This window comes from Fonsecaea monophora (genome assembly GCF_001642475.1).
Source record: "Fonsecaea monophora strain CBS 269.37 chromosome Unknown Scaff21, whole genome shotgun sequence".
Classification (NCBI taxonomy): Eukaryota; Fungi; Ascomycota; class Eurotiomycetes; order Chaetothyriales; family Herpotrichiellaceae; genus Fonsecaea; species Fonsecaea monophora.
The window spans coordinates 69,854-93,198 of record NW_019173952.1 but is presented as its reverse complement, the minus strand read 5'-3'; the positions used below and the strand labels follow the sequence as shown (position 1 = coordinate 93,198).

The window sequence follows — 23,345 nt, the reverse complement described above, 5'->3', positions numbered from 1 at the left end:
ACGCTCACTCACATCTTGTCCAGGTTGAGAGGGATTTTTATCATTTTTTTCTCTTCCCAAGGAACCGAGGGGTCAAGTATCAAGGAATACAAGTATCCTGTCTCGCGCACGGATATGCCACCCCACTACTGCTAATCTCGTAGTGTTGGAGGCTCACTCTCTGTTACATCCACCACTCCTATGTAACCTCCTACACTCCTCCAATACTTAGCCGAAGTACCGAGTACTAGAGTCCATTCTCCGTATTCCCTGCGGATATGGATATGGATATGGACATTGGAGGGGGGGGAGGAGGGGGCTAATTCAATAATGCTTAGCAATTGCTTCGACGTTGTCTCACTGCCTGCCACCAAAGTACACCGCAAACGGAGTACGTCCCATACAAAAAACCATACCGAGTAAAACCGAGTATAGACCTGATCTGGCACCTGGTAATATGGAATCTCATTAGCCTGGTTGTACGAGTAGTTGTGGAACGGTGATACTCCTTCCCTCTACTCCCTCCCGCAGATCATACTCCTGCTCGTCCTCATCCTCGAAGGAGTTCCAACTCCCGCCCTCGTAATCTTGTAATTACCCGTTCCCACGCCCGCCCACCCCCCTCCTCATTCCTTTACCGATCCTCCCCGTCATTAAAATCTGTACTCTGTCCTCTGTACGCCGTATGTAGCGTTGGTTTCCCCCGTAACGTTTGCCGTCAGATCGACTGCGGCTTTGGCTACGGCTTGCTTTGCTTGTGGAGTACTTTTCTTGTTCCTGGCGGTTGGCGGCTGACAGCTCCAGCACTTGCCTACCTACCTATCTATTATTATTCGTAACGCGCGCTTCCCTCCCCCCTCCCCTCTCCTTAAATCTTGGCTTAAAAAGGATCCAAAAAGAAAGGGTCCAAGAAAGGAAAAAGAAAAAAGGGAGATTCAAATACGCGTTGTGTGTAACTGTACGTATGTACGTACTTGTGGTCGGTCAGACCTGGGTCGATTGCTTTTGCGTTTGATATTTTGTGAGGACGCACTCTCCAAGACTTACGACTTGCGGAGGAACTTCACTTTCAAAGAAACTTGACCTGACTTGGACGAGACGTCGGATCGATACGTCTGCTTGTGCCGAGTGCCTATCTCTGCTGTTAATACCGCACTCTTCCTCTCTTCTCTCTGCTCTCCATCATTTTGCCTCGTAGCAACCAACAACCCCCCGAAGCCACATTCGCCACGACAACATCATATCATGGAGCCCCTCCGCCACCTGGTCCTACCAAGTCAAAACTCCGCAGCGGCGCCGCCATACGCATTCACCGAGCCAACGCACGAGCAGATCCGCAGAGCCCAACGCGAGGCAAGAGCCGTCCCCAATTCATTTCGCGTGCTCGTCAGAATCGTTGCTCTAGCGGCTGCAGCGTCCATCATCGGCGTCCTCGCTCATGCCACCGTCGTGTGGATCAACACTCGGAGTGTGATTCTGCAGCAGCCAGATGGTTCTTTCCAGCGGGGGTGGCCAGACCATATCGACCTATGGCCGACCTGGGTGATGCTCGCGGCCGCCGTCATCGCCATCGTTGTCCAACTCCTTTCCATGCTCACATTCTGTGGAGGGGTGAGCTTCCCCCAACAACTTTCACTCGCAATTGCTGACCACAACCACTGCTTTAGATCCGTCGCCTGCGCGAAACCCGCCTGCACACCGGAGCCGTCTTCTTCACGTCCCTGATTGGAATCGCCGCATGGGTGGCTGCCGCTGTCTATTTCAAATTGCAGGACAACAAGGGCAAAAAGGGCTGGGGCTTGTGGTCCTGGTCGTGCACACACCAATACCTCAACAATGGGAAGATGTCGTTTGAGTTCATGTGCAGTGAAATGGTAACACCTCAAAGCCCCTGATTTCAATTAGAAGAATGCTGATGTACTTGGTGTCCTTCAGAAATACACGTTCATTGCGTCGATTGTGGTCGCCGCTCTGGAACTTATAAGCTTGGTCATCTTTGGCGTTACGCTGATCCGCCTCCGCAAAAGAGAATCGGGTTATAGCAAGCTCTATTTGGCGCAGACTTGATCCTGCTAGGGGAAAGAGATGACTGTCTCGCGTGCAATTCTTTGACCGTATAAGAATGGGCGGGTACCTGTTGCATTTGGGAGGTCCAGGCGCACAAATGCGCCAGAAAGCGTTGGATTAAAAGCGACGGCGGTGAGCGATGATGAGATTGCCCTAGCAAGTGTCGGACGAGCAGATGGCTTCGTGAATATACAAAGCATCAGAAATCTCCCAAAACCGGCGTAAAATATCAAAAGTTTTCATAGCTGGAGCGAAGTTCCCAGCCCTGCAGAGATGTTCCAGTCATAGTGCCGGCCACTGGAGGCGTGGGAAGCCGTTGAACAATCAGGCTATGAGTGCCCAGAAGAAGATGGAGTTGCTTGTTGCATCGGTTTTCCTTGACATCGGTGCGGCAGCTGACCTCCGGAACAAGGGGGAATGGCAAGGCTGCGGCGTTGACATTGGATGTTGTCTGGCATGACCCAGGCGCGGATAATGTCGTAGGGAGCCAAATAATATCACAGGGGTCACATGGACCACCTATTTGTGCTCTGAAAGAGTGATCAACGACACGCTTACAATCACGTTGCCCCACGGAGAGCCATGAGGCCGAGAATCTGGACCTCAAGATTTTTCGTCACATCAACGGACCCGCTGTCTTTCGCACCAGATCCGCTGCTAATAGTGTTGCCAGAGCGGCGGCCACCCGAGGCTGCAGAGTTGAGTTTGTAGACCTTTCGGATTCTGTCAATGTCGGCGACCTTGCGCAAACCTGCGTCATCAAATGGACTCGGTTTGCCCTGGATGTGCGTTGATAGATGTTGAGTGACACTTTCGAGGGTAACTTCCGGCTTCGTGGCCACCTTCAACACCAGTAAATCTTTAGTTGACTCGCCGACTCCGAACCTGCGGAAAGCCTCGCCGATCTCCATTGTGCGTTAGTGTCCCAACTGTACCTGAACGTCTGCACTCTGCACTTACGTTGTTGTTCGGGCTCAGAGAGAAGACAATCTCCGAGTGAACATTGCGTGACTTCAACCTCTCATTGAGATAGTCGTTCATGGCCCGGAAAGCGGCAGCAAGCACATGGGTGGTAGAGACGACCTGTGACACATGGCGCCAAGGGTCATCAGTCGGGAGAAGGCTCATAAAAGAGAGGCCAAAATCTGCACGCTCGAAGAGGAGGGGCGGGGCTTACCATTTTCGCATCAATAAAGGCGTACTCGAACTCGGAGTTGCCTGCCAGCAACTGTTCCTTGAGGAAAGGCGCATTCTGCACGTCCGTGTACATGGCGACATAGAGCGGCAGGTCTGCTGGCATATGAGCCAGTTTGATCAATTCGACCATGTTGGAGTAATGCAGAAAGGCCTGTCTTCAAAAATGTGGTTTATCATACAACAAGTAGAAGACCAAGTCTTCTTTGAGGTTGGAACCAAAAGATCGCGATATATTTTCTCTTGGCGCTGACATAAGGGTGCTCAGCCTTGTCACATTCAGCCTCGTGCCCTCACTGCAGCCTTGCCGTCTACCCATGTGTGAGGCATGGTCGTAGTAGGCCCATCACTATCTTGGACCCGAGGGAGAAATACTACGAGAAGCTATCGGTGCCACGCCTGACCGAGACCTTACAATTCCCAGGGCTAATGCCGCGTCAAATGCCCCAGAAAGTGATCGACCATAAGCTCGGCAGAATATACCTTTTCGAATATAACATCGGCGTAGTCACGGTAGTCGGCGTACAAAGCTCGGAAGAACTGGACAAATTCCCAGTGTTCCGGATACCAGCCTGCGAACTCCCAGTCACTGATGCCAACAATCTGACCCTCTTTCACGACGTCGAGTATTGTTCCCGTCCTATGGTCCATTGCGGTGAGAAGGTTCTTCGTCTCGGCTGACGAGGAGTATATTCTAGCCCGCGCAGACACTCAACGACCACGATTGGCGCTATCAAAGCCCAAAATTAGCATTATCCTGTACTCTATATGCCCGTCTCTTTTCAACCAAATGTCCTGGATATATACAGAAATGCTCGCAACCAGATTCTCCGGGGCAAAATGCTTTTCTGGAGAGCAGAAGCCATATGAACCCCACCACAGCTTAGATCGTTGACACGTTTCATGTGGCATAATGGCTTTTTCACCCTCTCTCCGTGTCAACGGTATATTCGTCCCGCCCAAGACCTCTCAACAAGATGAAATTGCCGACACACCACACTCAAAGGGAATGCGTTAGACCTCATCAACATCGTCATTCATACTTGATCGGATGTAGGATCATCATAGGCAAACACATGCGCCCGCCCCCTGGGCCTCCTTCCGACTCCCAACCCAATTCGTTATGGGCGTTTTCTCTACCAAGCCATCTTCTCCAGAGATACCCGGCAAACGCTGCATTGGAATAATACGTCGCACCCCGGAAGACGTGCTCACCAGGGCCGAAGACGCTGCCCCCTTCGCCGTGGAAGTGTCCGTGTCCGTGGTCCATGCCTGCCTTTTCGTGTTCCGAGGTGACAGGGGCATTATTGAAGACTTCATCGGCATGTTTGCTGGGCCAGTTTCTGTCAAAGTACACCGGAAGAGGGGCGTAGATCGCCTTGAGACCATAGTGCAGGGCAATCGAGGCAGGATACATTTCTGGAAACATAGTATGCTTGTTGCGGTAGGTCTCCTCGTGCATGAGCAGAAGTAGGCGGCGTGACATTCGAGACGCTGTGATAAGAGCGGCTCTGGTAGGCGGTCGCCCGTCTCGGGTCACGTTATAACCAGTTATATCGTCGCGGAAAGCCCAGCGGGTGTGCTCGGGGTTGAACAGGGGGTTCAGCGTGATTAGATCTGTAATTTCGTCTTTACCATCTGGGGCGGTCTGTTCCGGGACGTTAAGCAGTCGTTCCTGCGGAATCTGCGGACCAGAAATGGGTGTTTCATTGCGAGACTGGACCTCGTCAATGACAAATTGGGCGTAGTTTTCATAGGAATAGTCGTGTAATGACGGGATGTAAAAAGTTGATGACCTCTCCCAAGCATAGTCTCGCGGTTGATCTTCTGCCCAGGTCTCGATCTGGCTCAACAGTTCGTAATAGTGGCCGGTAACCCTCATGTCCATTTCCCACTGCCAGAAATAATCATACTGGGGATTTTGAGCAGCAAAGTATTGGAGCGGAAAGTGTAACGATCGATATGCTTCGTAGATTTCACCGCCTGAGAAATTCACAATGCTGTCAGGAAATGGTGGAGGGTAGATCAACTTCATTTGCGCCACCGACCAGAGTGTGCCCATCCCACGGAATTCTTCTGGCAGGCTGTCTCTCAACACCTGATCGTGTAACTCTTTTGACGCCCAGATGGGAAGAGTGTCATCCTGCACGTGGATGAGGAAATGCACCGTGTACTGACCCCCGGACACGATCGCAAGTTCGCTGATTATCGCACGTAACATGGCAATGTGATGTTCTGTGTAGTGAAAGCTGTCCCACGTGCGAAACACAAAGGCACTCCGAGATCGAAGCCGAGGGGAGTTCTTCGACACACAACTCTGCTGTGCGTCGTGCCATTTGACACGCTTCCAGTCAATGGCAATCACTTGCTCTACTCCGTCGTTATCGCCTTCTGCATGGTTGCCGAGTCCTCCTTGTTCTTCCGAAATTCCCAAGCCGTATGGCGCCAGTCGATTTACTCGATCGTAGCAGACTTGATCGTTGATACCAAGCACATTTTGGGATCCCAAAAGTGGTGCGCTCATACCCTGCGGTAACCCTTGATATGCAGATATTGTGGGTGGCAGGACTCGCCTCTCTTCGTCTAGATAGCATTGTTCGATGTCTGGGGGAGGGGCCGGCGACAGCGGAATAAGCTCAGGGTCATTATGCTCGCCCGGCTCGAAAGGGTCGAAAGCATTGGACTGTTGTTCTGGGACATAGTCGGGGAATGGGACAATATTCTTTCGGCCCCGATAGTAGCCGTCGAGTCTGCGAACCAGGTTATTACTGTCATCTCAACTGGTATGTGGAATAGGCTGTTCTCACCTGGGGAATTGCTCCCACCAGAAGACTTCTCTCCCACCGCGATCTACGGACTGGCCAATTGGGATAGGACCATCCTCTGGCACTCCATCATCGACATCAGGTTTCGAAAATTCAAGGTGATCACCAGTGGGCGTGGGGTTGAGGAACCACCAAAGCGCAATGACGGTCAAGATTGCGATTGCTGCGGCGTAGCATATTGTTTTGCTGGGCAGGAATCTCAAGCGCTTCCATTGCCGCCGTCGACCTCGTCGTGGTCTTGGTGACTGGGAGGGACTGAGCAGACTGCTTCCAGAGGAATCGGTGCTCCAGTCACGTTTGTGGGTTGATATGGCAATCGCATCGTTGAATTTGGTGGACAGCGATTTGGGTAGCAGGTCAAGCATGCCCATCAGACGCCCAACGTCCGTGAGACGTGGGCGGCAGTCTCGCCTATTGCTGACTCCGAGTCCTGGCGGCGGGGAGGCAAGCACTAGCAGCTATTGGCCAGCAGCAGGTGACGGGCTCCAGGCATTACTCGACGGTCACACACTCGGGGCGCACTCTGCACAACATCTCAGAGATATCGACGGTACCAAGCGATGTCAAAAACAGTTTGGGAGGAGGACAAGATGTAGAAAACACAATAGCCGTTCCGGCGCATCGTCTACGATCTACTACTCTACTTAGCGGACGGCAGCTGGAGAGGCGACCTCCAGGACAGGCATTAAGTGACGAGAACAAGCGACTCCAAGACCTGCTAAAGGGGCCACATGCGGCAGATGTTAAGGGGATCGTGGGGGACTTTTGAGGCTTACGGCGCCTAGATGCCGGGAAAACCACCTGGGCTGAGACCGAAAGAGCCTCTGGGGCCTTGGGACTGGGCATGCTGGAGGTTGTCCGGGCTTGGTTCCGTCACTAGTGCCTTGGCAGCTCCGAGCCTGGGAGAACCCGTGCCACTGTTCCGAGTAGGCCTGAATAATAGGGCACATAGTTGTAGATTACCATGCCGATGATATCGCCCCCTCAATTTCCCTTGTCTGGCCAGGGTGTGGCCAGCTGGCTCTGGGAGATTAGTCACTCAACTGAGGGTTGTCAAAATCAGGTCATAAGTTGTTACAATCCAATCCGAATAGGAGAGAACATTACCCAGACAGGCAGGATTTGATGCTCCATCTTGAGCGATCTCGACTTACCATTTGAGAAACCTTTATTATCGCCCCTTACGCTACTAACACTAAGATGCCGACTGCAATTGTGACAGGGGCCAACTCCGGCATCGCCCATGCATTTGCCAATATACTCTGTGATGAGGTTAGCTCGGTCACCGTATCATAACCAATCGAGATAACGCCGCAGGTAGGGCTACACGGTCTACGCCGTCGATCGAGATAGCGGGAATGGTCTCCAGGCACTGAAAGCCAAGAAGGCTCATGTTGCTGAAGTGGATGTGACTTCTCCCGAGTCGATCCAGAAGTTCAAAGACACTCTCGGTGACACAGCAGTTGACCTGTTGCTCAATATTGCAGGTGTGGCAACCCCTCTCTGTATCATGCTTATGTGGGAGGGATCAGAGCGCAAGTAACCGATGGGTTTGAACAGGTGTTGCCGCCTCCAGTGAAGATGACAGTCTCACCACGAGCAACCTGCAAGTCTTTCAACGGACGTTCGCAGTCAACACATTTGGGGTTTTCCTCCTGACGCAGGCCCTCTTGCCCAACATTCTAAAAGCCTCCAAGCCCAAGATCGGTATCGTCTCGAGTCGCGTTGGATCAGTCGGCGACAACAGCTCTGGCGGACACTACGCCTATCGCTCTTCCAAAGCTGCCGTCAACTCCATTGGCAAAAGCATGGCGATGGATTTGAAAGACAAGGGCGTCACAGTCATGTTGCTGCATCCTGGCTATGTGAGGACGAACCTGCTGCCGGGTGCAAAGATGCCCCCAGAGACAGTTGAGCCCGACGAGGCGGCAAGGAAACTGTGGGTGAATATCGTCAGTCAGAAGACAATCGACGACACGGGCAAGTTCTGGCATCGCGAGGGATTCGAGTTGCCGTGGTGAGGAGGATGCGTGGTAGAGAGCTATCAACTAAAGAGTGTGATCATTATATATCACCCACAATGGAAGGATTGGTTAATTGAATATTGACAAAGACGCATACCCCATCAGTAGCAGCACATTATCCCCTGGCCGGGTCTGCGGCCGAATATACCGTCGTGTAATCTTCCTATACGGGATACACCACCAACTCTCAATTGTCAGCGGTTGGAGATGCATTTCTGGCATGTTGCCTCGGTTAAGTCGGTGTCTGACCGGATAGCGCACTATCAATTCGCAATTCCCCAACGTCTTCGCGATCGTCTTAGAAATCAACGGCAAGGCGTTTCGTCGCCTCTATCGCCGGTCCAGTCTTCTCTCAATGTCTGGCGCAATTATAAAAGTTCAAGATTCCCGTAAAAGATTTATCGTCAGATTACCACTTCTTGAGACTGGAGCGTTGACCTTGGATGTTTGTTGCTTTTTCTACAATCTCCTTATCTGACACCCCCTAAAAGAGCCAGACCACGACTCATCGGCGGACAGCCCGTCTTACAATAAGAGACACCCGACATCACGACCCTGCTGATCCATCGCGAACCATGGGCTCATCCGACTCTCCCATCCTCGTCAACAAAGGGGTACCAAATATCCCATACTTTACCCCAGCCCATGCCTCAAGTCCTGGGACGCCATTTACCCCATCTGCCGATACCCCAACGCTGTTCACGCCTCTCAAGATCCGCTCCAAGACCCTGCGCAACCGCATAATCGTGGCGCCAATGTGCCAATACTCGACTGCTTCTTCCGGTCCGGACATTGGGAAACTTACCGACTACCACATCGCAACACTAGGTCATTACGCTCTAAAGGGCGCGGCATTGGTGTTTATCGAGGCAACGGGCGTGCAGTACAACGGGCGTATCAGCCCATATTGTCCTGGCCTATGGAATGACACTCAGACCGATGGTGTCAAGCGTGTTTCGGATTTTGTCAAGTCACAGGGTGCCCTTTCCGGGATTCAACTCGCTCATGCCGGACGCAAGGCGAGTACCCTGCCGCCATGGATTTCGTCATCTCTCAAGAGACCGTCGGTGCGCGCGGACAAGAGTGCCGACGGATGGCCGGAAGATGTTGTTGGGCCGATGGGTGGGCCAGAGGAGAGCTGGGATGGCAAAGGGTTGGCGCAGGATGGCGGCTTCTGGCCTCCGAGGCAGCTGACCGTGGAGGAGATTAAAGACGTGGTTAAAGCGTTTGCAGACAGTGCGCGAAGGGCTGTGCAGGCCGGCATTGACGTGATTGAAATCCACGCCGCCCATGGCTATCTCATCCACCAATTCCTCAGCCCTATCACGAACAGGCGCACAGATCAGTACGGCGGCAGCTTTGAAAATCGCACACGTCTCTTGGTCGAAGTCGTCAAGGCCGTGCGGGCACAGATACCACAGGATATGCCTCTATTCCTGCGCGTCAGCTCGACCGAGTGGTTGGAGGAGACAGATCTGGGCAAGCAGCTGGGGAGCTGGGACGTGGAGAGCACCATCAAGCTTGCGCGTCTGCTACCTGGACTGGGAGTGGATCTTCTTGATGTCAGCAGCGGCGGGAATCATCCTCAGCAGCGCATCAACATGTTTGCGTCCAAGGACTACCAGACCAAGATTGCCAACCAGATCCGTCAAACGTTGAAGGCGGACCATCTCAAGCTGTTGATTGGTGCAGTAGGCCTCATCACGGAAGCCGAACAGGCACGGGATATTGTTGAAGATAAAGCATCGGACAAGAGTATTGGGGAGGAAGCCAACGCCGCAAAAGAGATGACAGATGCCAAGGGTGGCAAGGAGCCCATGGCGGACGTGATCCTCGTGGCGAGGCAGTTTATGAGAGAGCCGGAGTGGGTGTTGAAAGTGGGTTGGAAGTTGGGCGTCGATGTTGCCTGGCCCAGCCAATTCCTGAGGGTCAGGTTTCCGAAGCTGTAAATCGACATTGGCGAGACTAGATGGGGATGTCGTTATAGATACAAAATGCTAGAAATACAGTTAGAGTCGAGGTAGTCATTGCATTGTACGGCAATACCAGCAAGGCTCCCTTCCACACTCCGTACCCTCTATTGGGTGATATTTCGTCTGACAGAAAACTATCCTGCATCAGACAAGGTCCCACGTGGTTCACACCCTCAACTTAGAGAGGAGATGGGGGGAAATCTCGCTGTCAGACACTGTGCTTTAAATCGCCTCCCCACTCTGCAAACTCCTTCAATATAATTCGCACAACCACATTGTTAGGTGCCACGAATATATCTCTGTACCACCGTTGCCGTGGCATCTTGGTCTCGGACCTCCGCGATGTCTTTGACAATATCACACAACTTATGCCGATTTCGCCGTCGGGTCCTTGCAGGTAGTGCTTCGTCCGTTCACGACACCGGCTAACGACAAATCATATCAGTTACAAGACCAGCCCAATTCAAATTCTCGACCATAGCTGACGTAGCTACGACGCGCATCCCAGATGGAGGAGTCAATTGCGATGTTAATATTGTATTGAGCATGGCTTCTCCCGACCTCAACACTCTCAAGGTGAGGTCTTCAAATGGTCTTACTCTCACTGTCGCGTGTTCAGTCCGGTACTCTCCTCTCCATAGTAGGGATCTCATCTCCGAAATGCTCTACCATTTTTCATACTGGCTACAAGCTTGCCTTTTCCTTTGCCAGCTTACTGCCCATTTAGCTGTTGCGGAGAAGTTTGAGGCGCAGAATGCCCGCATCACTCCAGATATCGTGCTGCGAGTTAGCCTCGCCACTATCCAGCTCAACTGCCAGCCTCGTCTCTCGACCGTTATCAACGGTACATATCCGGCACCCCCAATCTATCTCGAACCTGAGCGAACAACGTGGATTCGGGTGTATAACGACGCAGATGTGAATACAACAATGGTAAGCTACAAGTTTTCTACTGTGTTTCGCAAAGCTCCGCTTGCTAACTGATGAAACCCTCAGCACTGGCATGGCCTTGCACTATCTGCGGCGCCTTACGCTGACGGTGCTCCGCAAGCTTCACAGTGGCCGATCCCGCCTGGATGTTTTTATGACTACGAGCTCCATCCGAGTGCTAGCGAAGCTGGAACATCCTTCTACCACTCTCATGTAGGTTTCCAAGCCATCACGGCTACCGGAGCTTTGATAGTTAAGGATGCTGTGCCGCCGCCATACGCGTACGACGAGGAGATAATTATGAAGATTGGTGACTTTTACCCCGAAGAAGACCACACAATCGAATCACAGTTGACGGGAGTGCCTTGGATATGGACTGGGGATCCAACGTCGTTACTCATCAACGGACAGAGTGGGATAGCCCCTGGCTCTTCCGCCCCAGGACCCTCGGACCAGTCATGTCGGCCTTGGGTTATGAATGTCGAGGCAGGCAAGACATATCGAGTACGCGTCATTGGCAGCACTGCGTTGTCTTTGGTGCTGTTTGGTCTTGAACAGCACGACAATTTGACCATCATCGAAACAGACAACTTGTACGTCTACCCTGTACAGACTCCTTATGTACAAGTCGACACGGGTCAAAGATTCAGTTTCTTGTTGCAAACAAAATCGCCAAGCGAGTTGCAATGCTTGGGTGGTCAGACAAAATTCTGGATTCAATTCGAGACTCGAGAAGGCCAAGATACGGTTTTTGCTTGGGCTATTCTCAACTACACCGACGTGGGGCTGTCGACATCGCAAGCATTGGAGTCTAGCCAGGTCCAGAGCTCTCGGTATTTGACCTCAAATTCATCATGTCCGGATCCCGTCCCTACGGCACCGATCCTGGAACTGCCAACCAATGTCACGGATTGGCTGGAGTATGCTTTTCAAAATCCCCCTTTGGCAGGCTACGAGGCTCCCCCTAATGCAACAGAAGTGACGCGGCGCATCATCGTCTCAACTTCACAGTTCCTCCAAAACTCTTCCGGCAACACAGTGATGATCTCGAACAATCGATACTGGAGCGACAGCGCTCCTCTGGGGCCAACAACAGATACACCGTATCTCGTTGAGATTCTTCAGAATGCGAGCATAAATGGTGTCACTCCAGACTACGGCCGTGCAATTGCTAACGGAGGCTTTGACCTGCTGTCACAGACATATCCAGCCCACATTGGCGAGGTGCTTGAAATTGTGTGGCAGAATGCTGCTTCTTACCCGGCGGGGATCTACGGTCCGCATCCCATGCATGCTCACGGTGGGCCATACTGGGACATGGGCTCGGGCTCGGGGGAATACTCGCCTGAAGCGCATACGGCGCTGCTGGAATCGCATTCTACTGACAATGTCCCTTACCCTGGCTCACGGCGTGACACGACCATGCTGTACAAGTACACGTTGCAGTCTCCTGAGCCCGGTAAGGTGAATGGCTGGCGAGTATGGCGCATACGTATCACCGAGAGGAACGTCGGTGTTTGGATGATGCACTGCCACATCCTACAGCATATCGTGATGGGGCAGCAGACAGTATGGGTCTTTGGGACGCCAGAGGAGATCACCAAGCATTCGATGCCGATACAAGGTAATCTGGCTGGATACTTTCGATATGGCGGGGATGTGGTGGGCAAGGCTGGGGAGGAAGATGGGGCCAGCCACGTTGTGCAGTTCTTTCGGGATGGATGACGGAGGGTCAGTAGCTGGAGGATCAGGATGAGGCTCGGGCTCTTCCAATTGGGCTTCTTTTCAGGGTGGCCTGAGGGTCTGTTGCCCATCGATGTCTACTGGTACTGCTACCACCATCCCCACAAAATCAACTTGTCCTTGTTCGCCCTATGATATCCAAAGGAGTAGCTGCTTACCATTCACCCGGAATATCAACGGCCTGTTTCTACTTTTTGCCAGATCTATCCTTTCCAAGTGGAGGACACGCAGCGGATATGTAAAAGTGGCATCACCTTGTTCCCTCATCAACAACTGCCGAAGTCTAGGCATCCATCGCCAAGGGAACAACTGCAACAATTCTTGTCGAAGAGAAGCTGTGCTTGGTCCCTCGTATCCCCCTTCTACCCGGACCAAGAAATCTTTTAGCTCGTTCCTCTACTGTCATGCCTTTTCCCTTTCCGGATCCATGCTCCGAGCTCAAAGCGGACAGCCTTGTCGTTGATGCTCTACCACGAGATGATCCGGCCCAGCTCAACCGGCTCCTATCTGACACTAAGAGAGAGAGGACAAGGTCATCAGGTCCCACGTGGAGCATTTCAAATGGTCCTATTCCTACACAACTTGCAAGTCACCTCCGCCACCGACTCTTCCACCCCTCCTCCCTTGGACTCGGCCAAGAAATGATCGCCTCTTCTGCTTTTCCATTCGCCTTAAAAACCCAGACCTCCCCAGACTCCCAAGACTCACTTGTCACTTGGCTTCCACCCGCCACTTTGGCAGAGCAACCTATCACTCAGCGAGGAATATTCCATTTGGGCCTTGGCCCATATGCTGAATCCTTGACACGGTGGTAGCGAGCACAGCGACGAACGTCATGACTCTCTCCCAACCCCGTTTCATCACACAGCCGGTGTGCTTTCCCTCTCCCCACCGGATGCGACACCATTTTCATCTATGCCGCATGCCCTGGGCTGCGACATGGGGAGGTCCTCTCTTTGATGGACGATCCGCAGTCTGCATTGGTATGTGGGGCGGTGATTGAAAGTCTGGGGGAGATCTCGAACGGGCTTCGTTTTGAAATACTCAACTCTCACAGATCACCCCGTCTTCAAGACTCGCGTGTGGTCTTTCATGCGCGCGTTCATTGCTGTCTCGACAACATAAAGGCCGCCATTCTCCAACCCACGCCTCGCATCCAATATGGCTGGAATTGCTACAGGGACGTTGAAGGCGGAAGCGTTTGACCATTTTGAGCTGGATCCTACAAAGAGCGAGTCGTCGACCGAGGACATCGACTGGACAGAACAGGAAGAAACGGCCATCAGGAGGAAGATTGACCGGCGGATTGTGCCCCTGGTCACCCTGCTGTACCTGTTCTGCTTCCTCGACCGCGCCAACATCGGAAATGCTCGCATCCAGGGAATGGCCAAGGACCTCGACCTAGTGGGCTACCGCTTCAACTGGGCCCTCAGCGTCTTCTACATCATCTACCTCCTGGTCGAAGTCCCCAGCAACATCCTCCTCAAACACATCGGCCCTCGATTTTACATCCCCGGTCTAGTCTTTGGGTTCGGCTTCGTGTCCCTCTGCACCGCCTTTGTCAAGAACTTCAACGAGCTGTGCGTCGCCCGTGCGTTTCTGGGCGTCTTCGAGGGCGGCACCATGCCTGGCATCTCGTTCTTCCTCAGCACCTTCTACAAGCGCCGAGAGTTGTACTTCCGCGTTGGCATCTTCATCTCGGCCGCTTCCCTCGCGGGGGCTTTTGGAGGCTTGTTCGCCACCGCACTGTCGTGAGTATATTTCCCTGGTAAACAGTAATGGCTTTTGCTAATGAAACCCAGTCGTATCCCTCGGTGGGGCACTGAGTCTACTCCTATTCATACGTGAGTGCTGTTACCAGGAATGTGCACTCATTCAGTCGTCTGACATTTTGTGTTCTAGCTGGAGAAATATCTTCTTCTTCGAGGGCTTGGTGGGTTTCGGCAATATTTCTGCCGCAAGTCTGGGCTGACGGGGCTTTAGATTACTGTTATAATCTCGGCGGCTGCGCCAGCATTGATGCCGTCTAACCCGCAGACTTGTCGTTTTCTCACCGAACGAGAACGATATATTGCCCATGAACGGCTGATCCGAGAGCATCGCGCTGTGAGCTGTTCTAGGTCGTCTATTTTCAGAACCACAAGGCTAACAGAGACAGGATCCGATGGAGAGGGTTCAATGGCATCACATTCGAGCCGCCATCTTCAACATCAACAACAATCTGTGCGCGGCCGGTTTCTTTTTGATCAACATCACCGTCCAAGGTCTCTCTATTTTCATGCCCACCATCCTCGCGGATCTCGGGTGGACCGCCACCAAGGCGCAACTGTACTCGGTTCCCCCTTACGTGGCTGCGTGTCTCGTGGCTATTTTGATCGCATACATCAGCGACAAGACTCGCAGGCGTGGCATCTACCTCGCAGTGGCCACGTTTCTCCCCATCGCCGGGTTTTCTATCCTTCGATGGAGCACAAATGCCTCGATCCGTTACATGGCCGTGTATTTCATCACCACGGGAGCATTCCCAGGTGGACCGGGTTTTCTGTCGTGGGGAATCAACAGTATGCAGAGTTGCTTGGACGCTCGACGGATCACTGCTAACACTTGACAGATTCTGCCGGCCCAGCAGTGCGTGCTGTTGCAACAGCGTGGATCGTGTCGATTGGCACTCTGGGAGGTGTCCTTGCCACGTAAGGGACCACCACGTGCTCCAGCATTTCTGACAAGTCAAACAAGCTGACCTCGTACAGATGGACCTACCTCGTCCGCGATGGACCCCGGTACCCTATTGGACACACCATCAATCTGTCCGCACAGATCATTGTCTTCTTTGTGGCCAGTTTTGGAATCGGGTACAATATGCGTGAGAATAGATTGCGGGAGCGAGGGAGGAGGACGCATCGACTTGAGGGGTTGAATGACGCCGAGAAGCGGGACCTCGGGCACAAGCACCCTGACTTTAGGTATATTCCGTGAGGTGAATTTAGAATAGGCGAGGGGTTGAACAGGCAAGGAATGAGAGAGATATCAGTACGTCAGAAGTGAGAGGTATCTACATGTGTACAAGTGTGCATAGTACCAATACTCAGTTAGGTAGGGAGGTGAAGCCTTGCTGGAAACATCGAGAATTCGGCTGTGTAACAAAAGTGGCGCCGGACAAGAATATCCGCATCCCACGTGATGACGCAGGTCTTTTGCCTGGCCAATCAACGACCCCGTATCACCCTGTGCGTCATTGAGGTGTGGCGGCGCCTCGGGATGGATTTGTCTGGCGAAGCTTCTTTTATGCCTGCGTCGTTCGATGTACACTTAAGGACAACGACTCTCTTTTCTTTCGATTCACACAACTTCTCTCCCATCTCGCATTCTGGTTACAAGAGCACATTCACCATGTCATTCATTCTCCGGAGGCCCTTTGCGGTCTCCTCAAACACATTGCGACCACTCAGTAACCCCTCGACGCTCGTCCGGGCGTTCCACTCCTCTCCGAAATCGTCAAACACCTTCTTCAACCCCCGGCCACTTGGCTCAGCCTCGAACGCACAGTCACTGTTAAAGTCTGCAGCTCTGCGCAATGGCTTCAAGCGCGGCTACCAGACGCCCTCGTACCAGCCCGCCAACCCAGCCGCGAGCGGGAACCTCACACAACGGCTTCTCTACGGCGCGGCGCTGATCGGTGGAACGATCGTGGCCACCAATTTCATCTTTAACCGCGAAACGCGCGAGGATGGCGGCATGCCGCCCTTTGAGCGGGAATACCTGAATCAGACGTTTATGCACACCGGCCTCGGCGTCGGCATTATAGGCCTTGCGGCCAGGACACTGCACACGAGCGGATGGAGTTACAGACTGATGGCCACGAACCCGTGGTTGGTGGTCGGGCTGGGTTTGGCGGCCAGTATTGGCACCATGTACGGCACAATGTACACGCACCCTGACAAGTAAGTTCTCTTTCTGTCTTTACCCTGCAAGGTCAGAGGGACATGTTGCGCTGACAAGATGGAAATAGCTACGTTCAAAAATATGCCCTTTGGACAGCTTTCAACGTTACCCAGGCCGCCATCCTCACTCCGCTAATGTTCCTCTCGCCTGCGATCCTGGCTCGCGCTGGACTCTACACTGTTGGCATGATGGGTTCGATCGCGTTCGTCGGCGCCACGGCCAAGCAAGAGAAGTACCTATACCTGGGAGGCCCGTTGCTTGCGGGTGTCGCCATCGTCGCCATCTCTGGGTTTGCGCCACTGGTTCTCCCCGCCACGGCCGTCCGCACGCTCGCCTGGACCGAGAATATCTGGCTGTATGGCGGTCTCGCAGTCTTTGGTGGATTTACCCTCTACGACGTGCAAAAGATCTTGCACCATGCCAGGATGAGCGAGCGGGGATTGGTGAGGAAGGACGTGGTCAACGAGAGCATCTCGCTCGAGTTGGACTTTTTGAACATCTTTATCCGGATGGCGCAGATTTTGAGCATGAGGCAGAATAACAGGAGATGATTGGGTGGCGAGCCGGTGGAAAAAATAAGTGGCACAGCGAAGTAATGACCAGAATACCCTTGGGTCAATTTGTCTTTTACTCAAAGTTTTAGGTACGAAACTGTGGATTTTATTCTCTAGTTACAATTACGAGCTTATAAGCAACATAATGATAGTAATTTTTGACGATAATCCCTGAGAAAGGGTGGTAGAAAAGTATCTTGGAATTCTATAGAGGGAGGATAATGCAGTCTGACAACGGTATTTAGTATGGGGTGCTGTGCCACTTATTTTTTCCACCGGCTCGGTGGATGGTGAGAAGCCAGAAGCCATGGGGGTAGGGCTGGGGGGGCATCTTTCGGGAGAGGCAAGAACGTTGAATATCGCCACGTCCTGCACTTCAGTCAGCGAATGAGATGCATTCTTACGTTCTCCCCTGCTTCACCATGATGGTCATGGATCTAGTTTCGTGCCACTTGCATGTTTGCAAGGACGCCTTCTTTGCCGGAACCAATCAGTACTCGGTAGTGTTGGCGACTCCGCCCAGCGAGCAAGGTGGTCGTTTGTGGATACCCGTCACGCCCGTATCCTGGTTTACCCAGCTCGCCTCCTTTGCGGGCTGACGAGCCCCCAACGTGGCCGACGATTGGATCCATCCACACTAATAAGAGGTTTGTGGAATACTCCCTCATACATCGTGCATCTTCCTGCGTTCAACATCAGACATTATTCCTCTGATCACTTAAGGGCGAGGGTGAGGGCGGTGCTCTCAGTATCTGTCTCGCCATGTCATTCGCAGATCTTCCCTTCCACCGCCACAAATTGGGCGCATCTTGCAGTCCAGGAGCATCTTGCAGTCCAGGAGCATCTTGCAGTCCAGGAGCATCTTGCAGTCCAGGAGCATCTTGCAGTCCAGGAGCATCTTGCGGTCCGGGAACATCTTGCAGTCCAGGATGCATTGCAGATAATAAGAGGGACAAACATCCCTTCATCTTGTGGCTCGATCCCTCTGATACAATTCCCAACTTCGTTCCCTCACCAGCTGCAAGCCTGCGACTTTTCTCTAACTCTGGTCGACCTGAGTTCGCTAAAGGCCCTTTTGTTTCTTAGCATTATTAGCCAGCCAGACAATACACACCATGTCCGTCCACGCCTCTCGCATCTCCCCCGAGGTCATAAGCGGCATTTCCTTTGGGTTGATCATGTTCTTCATCGCCATGTACGCTCTTTGGCAAACCCACCAAGCAAATCGTCATCGTCCGCGCTCAGGTACTGTGGCCATCTCTGTTGTTTCATTTTTCAGGCCCATCCATAGTGGCTGACTCCATGTACAGACGCTGTCGTCCTCGTCCAAGGACGCAGACAGCAAGCCGACGCCTCGGACCAAGTCTGACGAAGCTTCTTTCTCCCTCACTACATCTTGTAAAGCTCGACACTTCCATTACGTGATTAACGGCGACCATCCATCACGCCAGAGCCCAGGCAAACTGGTAGCTTTGAGGGTTGAAAAATATTCTGGCAGTATATCGGATGGACTTGGTTGGCGTGGAGGGTTGAATATGCTAGTGGTGTATCGGATGGACTTAGTTGCCGTTAAGGGTTGGGAAATATACCGGTGGATCTCAGGCGGCGTTCCAGCCTTTGAGAAACGACAACATGTTCGCTCCAAGATGCTCGATGACATACCCCCCCTCAAGAAGAACAAGAGCTGGAACTGTCTTCAGCACCTGCCTCGTTGTCCTTGCAATAGTCTCATAATCTTCTGTATGGATCTGAAAATGGCCTAAAGGGTCGGCGTGGAACGTGTCAAATCCCAGACTCACAATTAAGAACTCAGTCTTGAGCTCCACCAGTTTCTTCAAACCGTAATCAAGTTTCGTCAGATACTCTTCAATTGAACTGCCGACTTTGAGCGGAAGGTTGATGTTCATATTCTGTCCCCCGCCTATCCCCGTCTCGTCTTCCTCGCCGGTGTAATACGGAAACTCGTCTTTGCCGTGGATACTCACATACAGAACTTTGGCGTCGGCGTAAAAAATCTCCTGTGTGCCATTGCCATGGTGGAAGTCGATGTCCAGGATTCCGATCTGCGCATTAGGCTGATGCGAACGCCATGAGCTCACCGCTAAAGCAGCGTTGTTGATGTAACAGTAGCCACCTGCTCGTTGGCCATCACAGTGGTGCCCTGGAGGCCGACAAAGGGCGACGACAGTGTCAATGTCGTTGGGAAGCCCATTGTCAAAGCTAGAAAGCATGTCTGTCCCCTCACATGCGAGGTTCGCCGATGCAACTATGGCTCGATAACTCTCTGACATGATGCCACTGCTCATATCAAAGGCATAATACCCTGCTCTCGCGAAGGGGTCCTTAGGTGCACGTAACGGCTTTCTCGTGGAAGTGGGGAACACAAAACACTCCGGCAACACATGACCATCTTCCTCTATCAGACCCGCTGAGAGCCACTCCTCATATACATCTCGTAGATGCTGTAAATATTCGAGGCCGTGGGTTTCTGAGGTGAGTCTCAGAAGTCGGGGATTTGGGCCTTCCCTCACAGAGCTGATTTGCTTGGTGTAAGTCCTATATTCAGAGTGATGAAGAGCTTTCAGGATTGCTTCAAGACGTTCCGGTGATTCCAAGGCAGGGATGAGGTTGGAGCCTAACAACTCGATGGTTTTGTGGAGGAGCGTGTCAGGGTCCCACAGGATCACCAACATCTTGAACGACGTCTGTTGTGCGGTTTCTGATGCAAAGCATGGCAAATATCGAGGTTTTTTTCGCCGACAGCCTTGTCGAAATGGGGACTTGCCGCCGCCTCGAGCACGGGTACGTCAGGTTGTCAAGATCGGAATGATAAGCTGAGTCTGAGATTTTAGGGTCAAGGAGGATTGTGCGGGTGATAATGGGCCTTGCCGTCACTAACTCGCTTCGGTCAAACAACATCTGCCGAGGCCACCGAAGCACGTGACCCCTTATCGCGAGGCATGTGCTCCGTCCTCTCAAAAGTTCTGTGTATACATATTGCCGTATATCGGGCCCTGTGGGGGAAGAGATGAGCGACTCTGTTGTGGCTCTATTGAAGGCATTGGCTGCATATCATTGTCTAACCGAAGTTAGTACCTAACCCGTCTCAAGTGGTCCAAAGGTTGTCCCAATGCACACTTACTGCTATTGATGAACTGCATGAGCCGTGCATTCTTTTGTCGGAGGTTCCTGCAGGTATCCTTCATGCTCTGGAGAGATCTCTGCTGCGACTTTGCAAAGTTGTCGAGGATGACGGCCATGTTTGCCAGGAATGCCCTGCCTGACGTTTGGAGGTTAGAGCGAACCTAAAGGGAGAAACGCAATGGCTACGATACTTACTTGGTTGAACAAGATCCGCGGCTAAGTCGCCCGCAGCCATGCTATTGTCGTGTGAAGACCTGTTCATGAAGCCGAGGGCTGCAGCTTGAACAGCTCGAGTGTAATCCTCCACAAGTGGCAACACATCATTCTGGAGAGGGCCATCGTTGCCCGTGCCGGGCTCTAGAAATAAATCGTCTATGCCTAGCGAAGGGTGCAATGGAGCCGCATCGGCAGCAGCAAGCATTGGTGTCGAGTCCACATCCACCACAGCAAACTGGATCCCTGGATTGTTATCGAAACCGGTCTGGTTTAATGTCTCCGAGCCCAGAGGGACTGGTAGAGTGTTATTGAACCTCGATTGCTCCGTCATCATGTCCTCGGGCAGTATTCCTGGAGCCATCGCCATGTCGGTACCAGCCATGACGTACTGACTGAAGTCTGCTGATAATGACGGCACCGAGGGTTCGGTGATAGGGAAACCAAATGACGGGTCGTTTGCACTTACTGAGAAGCGCTGACTGCCATTCGGGACGCCGCCTACTGGGGGAATTTGCGAGGAAGTCGGATCGTCCGGAAAGACTGTGTAATTGGTTTGTGCACCAACAGCGCCGAATCGATGAGTCCCATCTGCTTGTGTCTGACCCCATTGATTGTGGCCAACGGGAAGAGGAAGGTTATTGGGATTAGCAGACGTTCCGTACGCGCCAGGTTCATGCCCTTGAAAAATTTGCGGTTGGAAGGTTTGCAGTCCCCTGCCGGCTTGTGCTGAAGCCATATGGAATCCGTCGTTGCTGGAACTCCGTTGCATTTCCAAATCGAGGTGGTTGAAGTCAAATGGGGACTCTATTGAGGCATTTGCAGAAGGATCCGAAAATTCTTGTTTGAATTGTGGACGCGGCATGTCGGTAAAGGAAGCAGATCTTGACCTCGACCTCGAGCGACTGAGTTCTCGACGGGCGAAACGACGCAGGTTGCGATCCTCGTGTGGTTGGAGATTGCCGCGCTCGTCCACATGCGAACGAGGTCTTCGACCAGGACGACTCACGTCGTAGACGGTTTTGCCGGTTTGCGCAATCTGATGAAGCCTTTCCTCTCGATTTGCGTACTTTGAAAATCCCCACTGCTTGATTTTGCGCTCCCATTGGCGGGGAGTGGCGCTGAAGTTGAAGTGTTCTTTCATGTACTGTGCGGCTTCCTTGCGCGTCATGCCGTTATCAATGTAACAAATGCGGAAATTCTCCTTCTGCGACTCCCAATCTTTTTCATCATGATGGGTGTCAAGAGCCTGCAAATCGTCGTCAGAGGCCATGATTGTAACACCAAAGAGAAGACAACGGAGGAATGTCGATGCTGATAAGAGTGCTTCTCAGCCTGATGGCGTGGCGCTTGTCACCTGAGACTCTCAGTCACCGAGTCTGATAATCGCAACGAAGAGAACTTCAAGAGGTGGATGACTGTGTTACTGGAGCCGAGAAACAGGTCATTGATATCTTGCGCGACATAACGACAACCTTTGCGTCGATGTTCAACGGAAGAGAAGCGCCGACTAGCAGATGATGCTTGGTGGTAACCGGGGTCAAGGGCTTAGAGCTTTGTCTCGGATACACCGTTGAGCGCCAGCTCGCCGTGCCTGTTGTTGGTTTGGCCCCGACTTAGTGGCACTGCGGCTGAAGCAGTTGGTGTCTGGTTCGAAGTCGCCGGCACGATCCAGGGCTTTGGATTGCGCCTGACCAACCAATTCGTGGGGTCAGTGGGCACCCAACGGACACCTAACGACTAATGACGGGCGATGCTGACCTCGCCCAGAGGAATTGTGATAGTGGGTGGTTGCGGCGGTGATCATTATTGTGATGGGGGTTGCGGGTTCAGCCTGCGGCGGGGTGGATAGCGCATAGTTGGACGGTGGGTGTGGCTGACGTGGCTGGTGAGCATCGCGCCTTTCTGCGCATTATGATCTTTTGGTCCTCCGTGGGAGCAAATTACGGTCAAGTATTGAGCAGCTCATGACATTCTGCCATTGTACAAAATCCACGCGTCCACACGCCCATTTCCTCATCCTCTCCGTCCCTCCTATCCGACCTCTGTTCAATGAGAAACCAACAAGGCGGTTTTTGCCCGATGGAATTGTCGACTCACACTGTAGCCTCTGCAACCATGTCATACCATCGTCCAGTCGATGATATTCTCCGGATGGGTTTGCCAATTTCCCATCTATCGTCTGAATTCGACCTTGTCTGAGCCGCCCAAATCCTCACTATCCCTGCGTGATGACCTGCACCAGTCTTTGGACAAACCAAATGAGATACAGTGCGTGATTTATGCTGTGTGATTTGGCCACAATGTTGCAATGATGCCTGCAACCTTCTCTCTTACCATTGTCTATATAATTTCTCGCCACCCCCCACACCATACTCAGTGTCTCCAGAGACACGAACCAAGCAATGTCTTGGGCAAGGCCGGGGTTCCGCTGACAAGATTATCCTTGACATCCATGGCGACATTCAAAACCATAGGCTGGCTATTCACTGCCACTTGGATGTATGCAGTGTCCTTTATCTGGCATGTTAGCAATGCTGTCTTCAAACCGACGCTGAATTCAATCCCTGGTTGTGAGTACAAGTGATGCTCTTGGAGAGAGGGGGAAGGGGATGTGTGGGCTGACCGGTCTAGATACCGAGCAACATGGGGCTGAGCACCCACCGCCTACCCTTGAGCGCGAATGCTCGCCATCTATGTCGTCGAGCTTGAACGTCCATCTGTCCGAAGAAAGGCTGCCAGACACCCCGCCTCCTG

At 52.6% G+C, this 23,345-nt stretch overlaps 9 protein-coding genes across 9 annotated transcripts; 6 read left to right on the top strand and 3 right to left on the bottom strand.

Moving 5' to 3' along the window:
• Window positions 1-1,224: 1,224 nt before the first annotated feature.
• AYO21_03973 (hypothetical protein) lies at window positions 1,225-2,046 on the top strand (the record flags this gene model as incomplete). The annotated part of the gene is made up of 3 exons (XM_022653946.1): window positions 1,225-1,590; window positions 1,647-1,853; window positions 1,915-2,046. The coding sequence occupies 3 exons, from the start codon at window positions 1,225-1,227 to the stop codon at window positions 2,044-2,046; spliced, it is 705 nt and encodes a 234-aa protein (XP_022513690.1).
• Window positions 2,047-2,606: 560 nt separating this feature from the next.
• Window positions 2,607-3,891, bottom strand: AYO21_03972 (hypothetical protein; the record flags this gene model as incomplete). Its single annotated transcript, XM_022653945.1, has 4 exons — window positions 2,607-2,951; window positions 3,007-3,129; window positions 3,224-3,394; window positions 3,724-3,891. 4 exons carry the CDS (start codon window positions 3,889-3,891, stop codon window positions 2,607-2,609), a joined length of 807 nt encoding a protein of 268 aa, XP_022513689.1.
• A 382-nt stretch (window positions 3,892-4,273) lies between these two features.
• AYO21_03971 (hypothetical protein) lies at window positions 4,274-6,436 on the bottom strand (the record flags this gene model as incomplete). Its single annotated transcript, XM_022653944.1, has 2 exons — window positions 4,274-5,990; window positions 6,048-6,436. The coding sequence occupies 2 exons, from the start codon at window positions 6,434-6,436 to the stop codon at window positions 4,274-4,276; spliced, it is 2,106 nt and encodes a 701-aa protein (XP_022513688.1).
• Window positions 6,437-7,265: 829 nt separating this feature from the next.
• AYO21_03970 (hypothetical protein) lies at window positions 7,266-8,086 on the top strand (the record flags this gene model as incomplete). Its single annotated transcript, XM_022653943.1, has 3 exons — window positions 7,266-7,337; window positions 7,387-7,552; window positions 7,626-8,086. The coding sequence occupies 3 exons, from the start codon at window positions 7,266-7,268 to the stop codon at window positions 8,084-8,086; spliced, it is 699 nt and encodes a 232-aa protein (XP_022513687.1).
• A 578-nt stretch (window positions 8,087-8,664) lies between these two features.
• On the top strand, window positions 8,665-10,038 carry AYO21_03969 (hypothetical protein; the record flags this gene model as incomplete). Its single annotated transcript, XM_022653942.1, has 1 exon — window positions 8,665-10,038. The coding sequence occupies one exon, from the start codon at window positions 8,665-8,667 to the stop codon at window positions 10,036-10,038; it is 1,374 nt and encodes a 457-aa protein (XP_022513686.1).
• Window positions 10,039-10,608: 570 nt separating this feature from the next.
• AYO21_03968 (hypothetical protein) lies at window positions 10,609-12,717 on the top strand (the record flags this gene model as incomplete). The annotated part of the gene is made up of 3 exons (XM_022653941.1): window positions 10,609-10,638; window positions 10,774-10,995; window positions 11,059-12,717. The coding sequence occupies 3 exons, from the start codon at window positions 10,609-10,611 to the stop codon at window positions 12,715-12,717; spliced, it is 1,911 nt and encodes a 636-aa protein (XP_022513685.1).
• A 1,179-nt stretch (window positions 12,718-13,896) lies between these two features.
• Window positions 13,897-15,711, top strand: AYO21_03967 (hypothetical protein; the record flags this gene model as incomplete). The annotated part of the gene is made up of 7 exons (XM_022653940.1): window positions 13,897-14,486; window positions 14,538-14,579; window positions 14,638-14,668; window positions 14,719-14,841; window positions 14,894-15,296; window positions 15,347-15,425; window positions 15,486-15,711. 7 exons carry the CDS (start codon window positions 13,897-13,899, stop codon window positions 15,709-15,711), a joined length of 1,494 nt encoding a protein of 497 aa, XP_022513684.1.
• Window positions 15,712-16,125: 414 nt separating this feature from the next.
• On the top strand, window positions 16,126-17,228 carry AYO21_03966 (hypothetical protein; the record flags this gene model as incomplete). The annotated part of the gene is made up of 2 exons (XM_022653939.1): window positions 16,126-16,676; window positions 16,745-17,228. 2 exons carry the CDS (start codon window positions 16,126-16,128, stop codon window positions 17,226-17,228), a joined length of 1,035 nt encoding a protein of 344 aa, XP_022513683.1.
• A 1,601-nt stretch (window positions 17,229-18,829) lies between these two features.
• On the bottom strand, window positions 18,830-21,861 carry AYO21_03965 (hypothetical protein; the record flags this gene model as incomplete). The annotated part of the gene is made up of 3 exons (XM_022653938.1): window positions 18,830-19,950; window positions 20,374-20,511; window positions 20,571-21,861. The coding sequence occupies 3 exons, from the start codon at window positions 21,859-21,861 to the stop codon at window positions 18,830-18,832; spliced, it is 2,550 nt and encodes an 849-aa protein (XP_022513682.1).
• Between the last annotated feature and the right edge of the window lie 1,484 nt (window positions 21,862-23,345).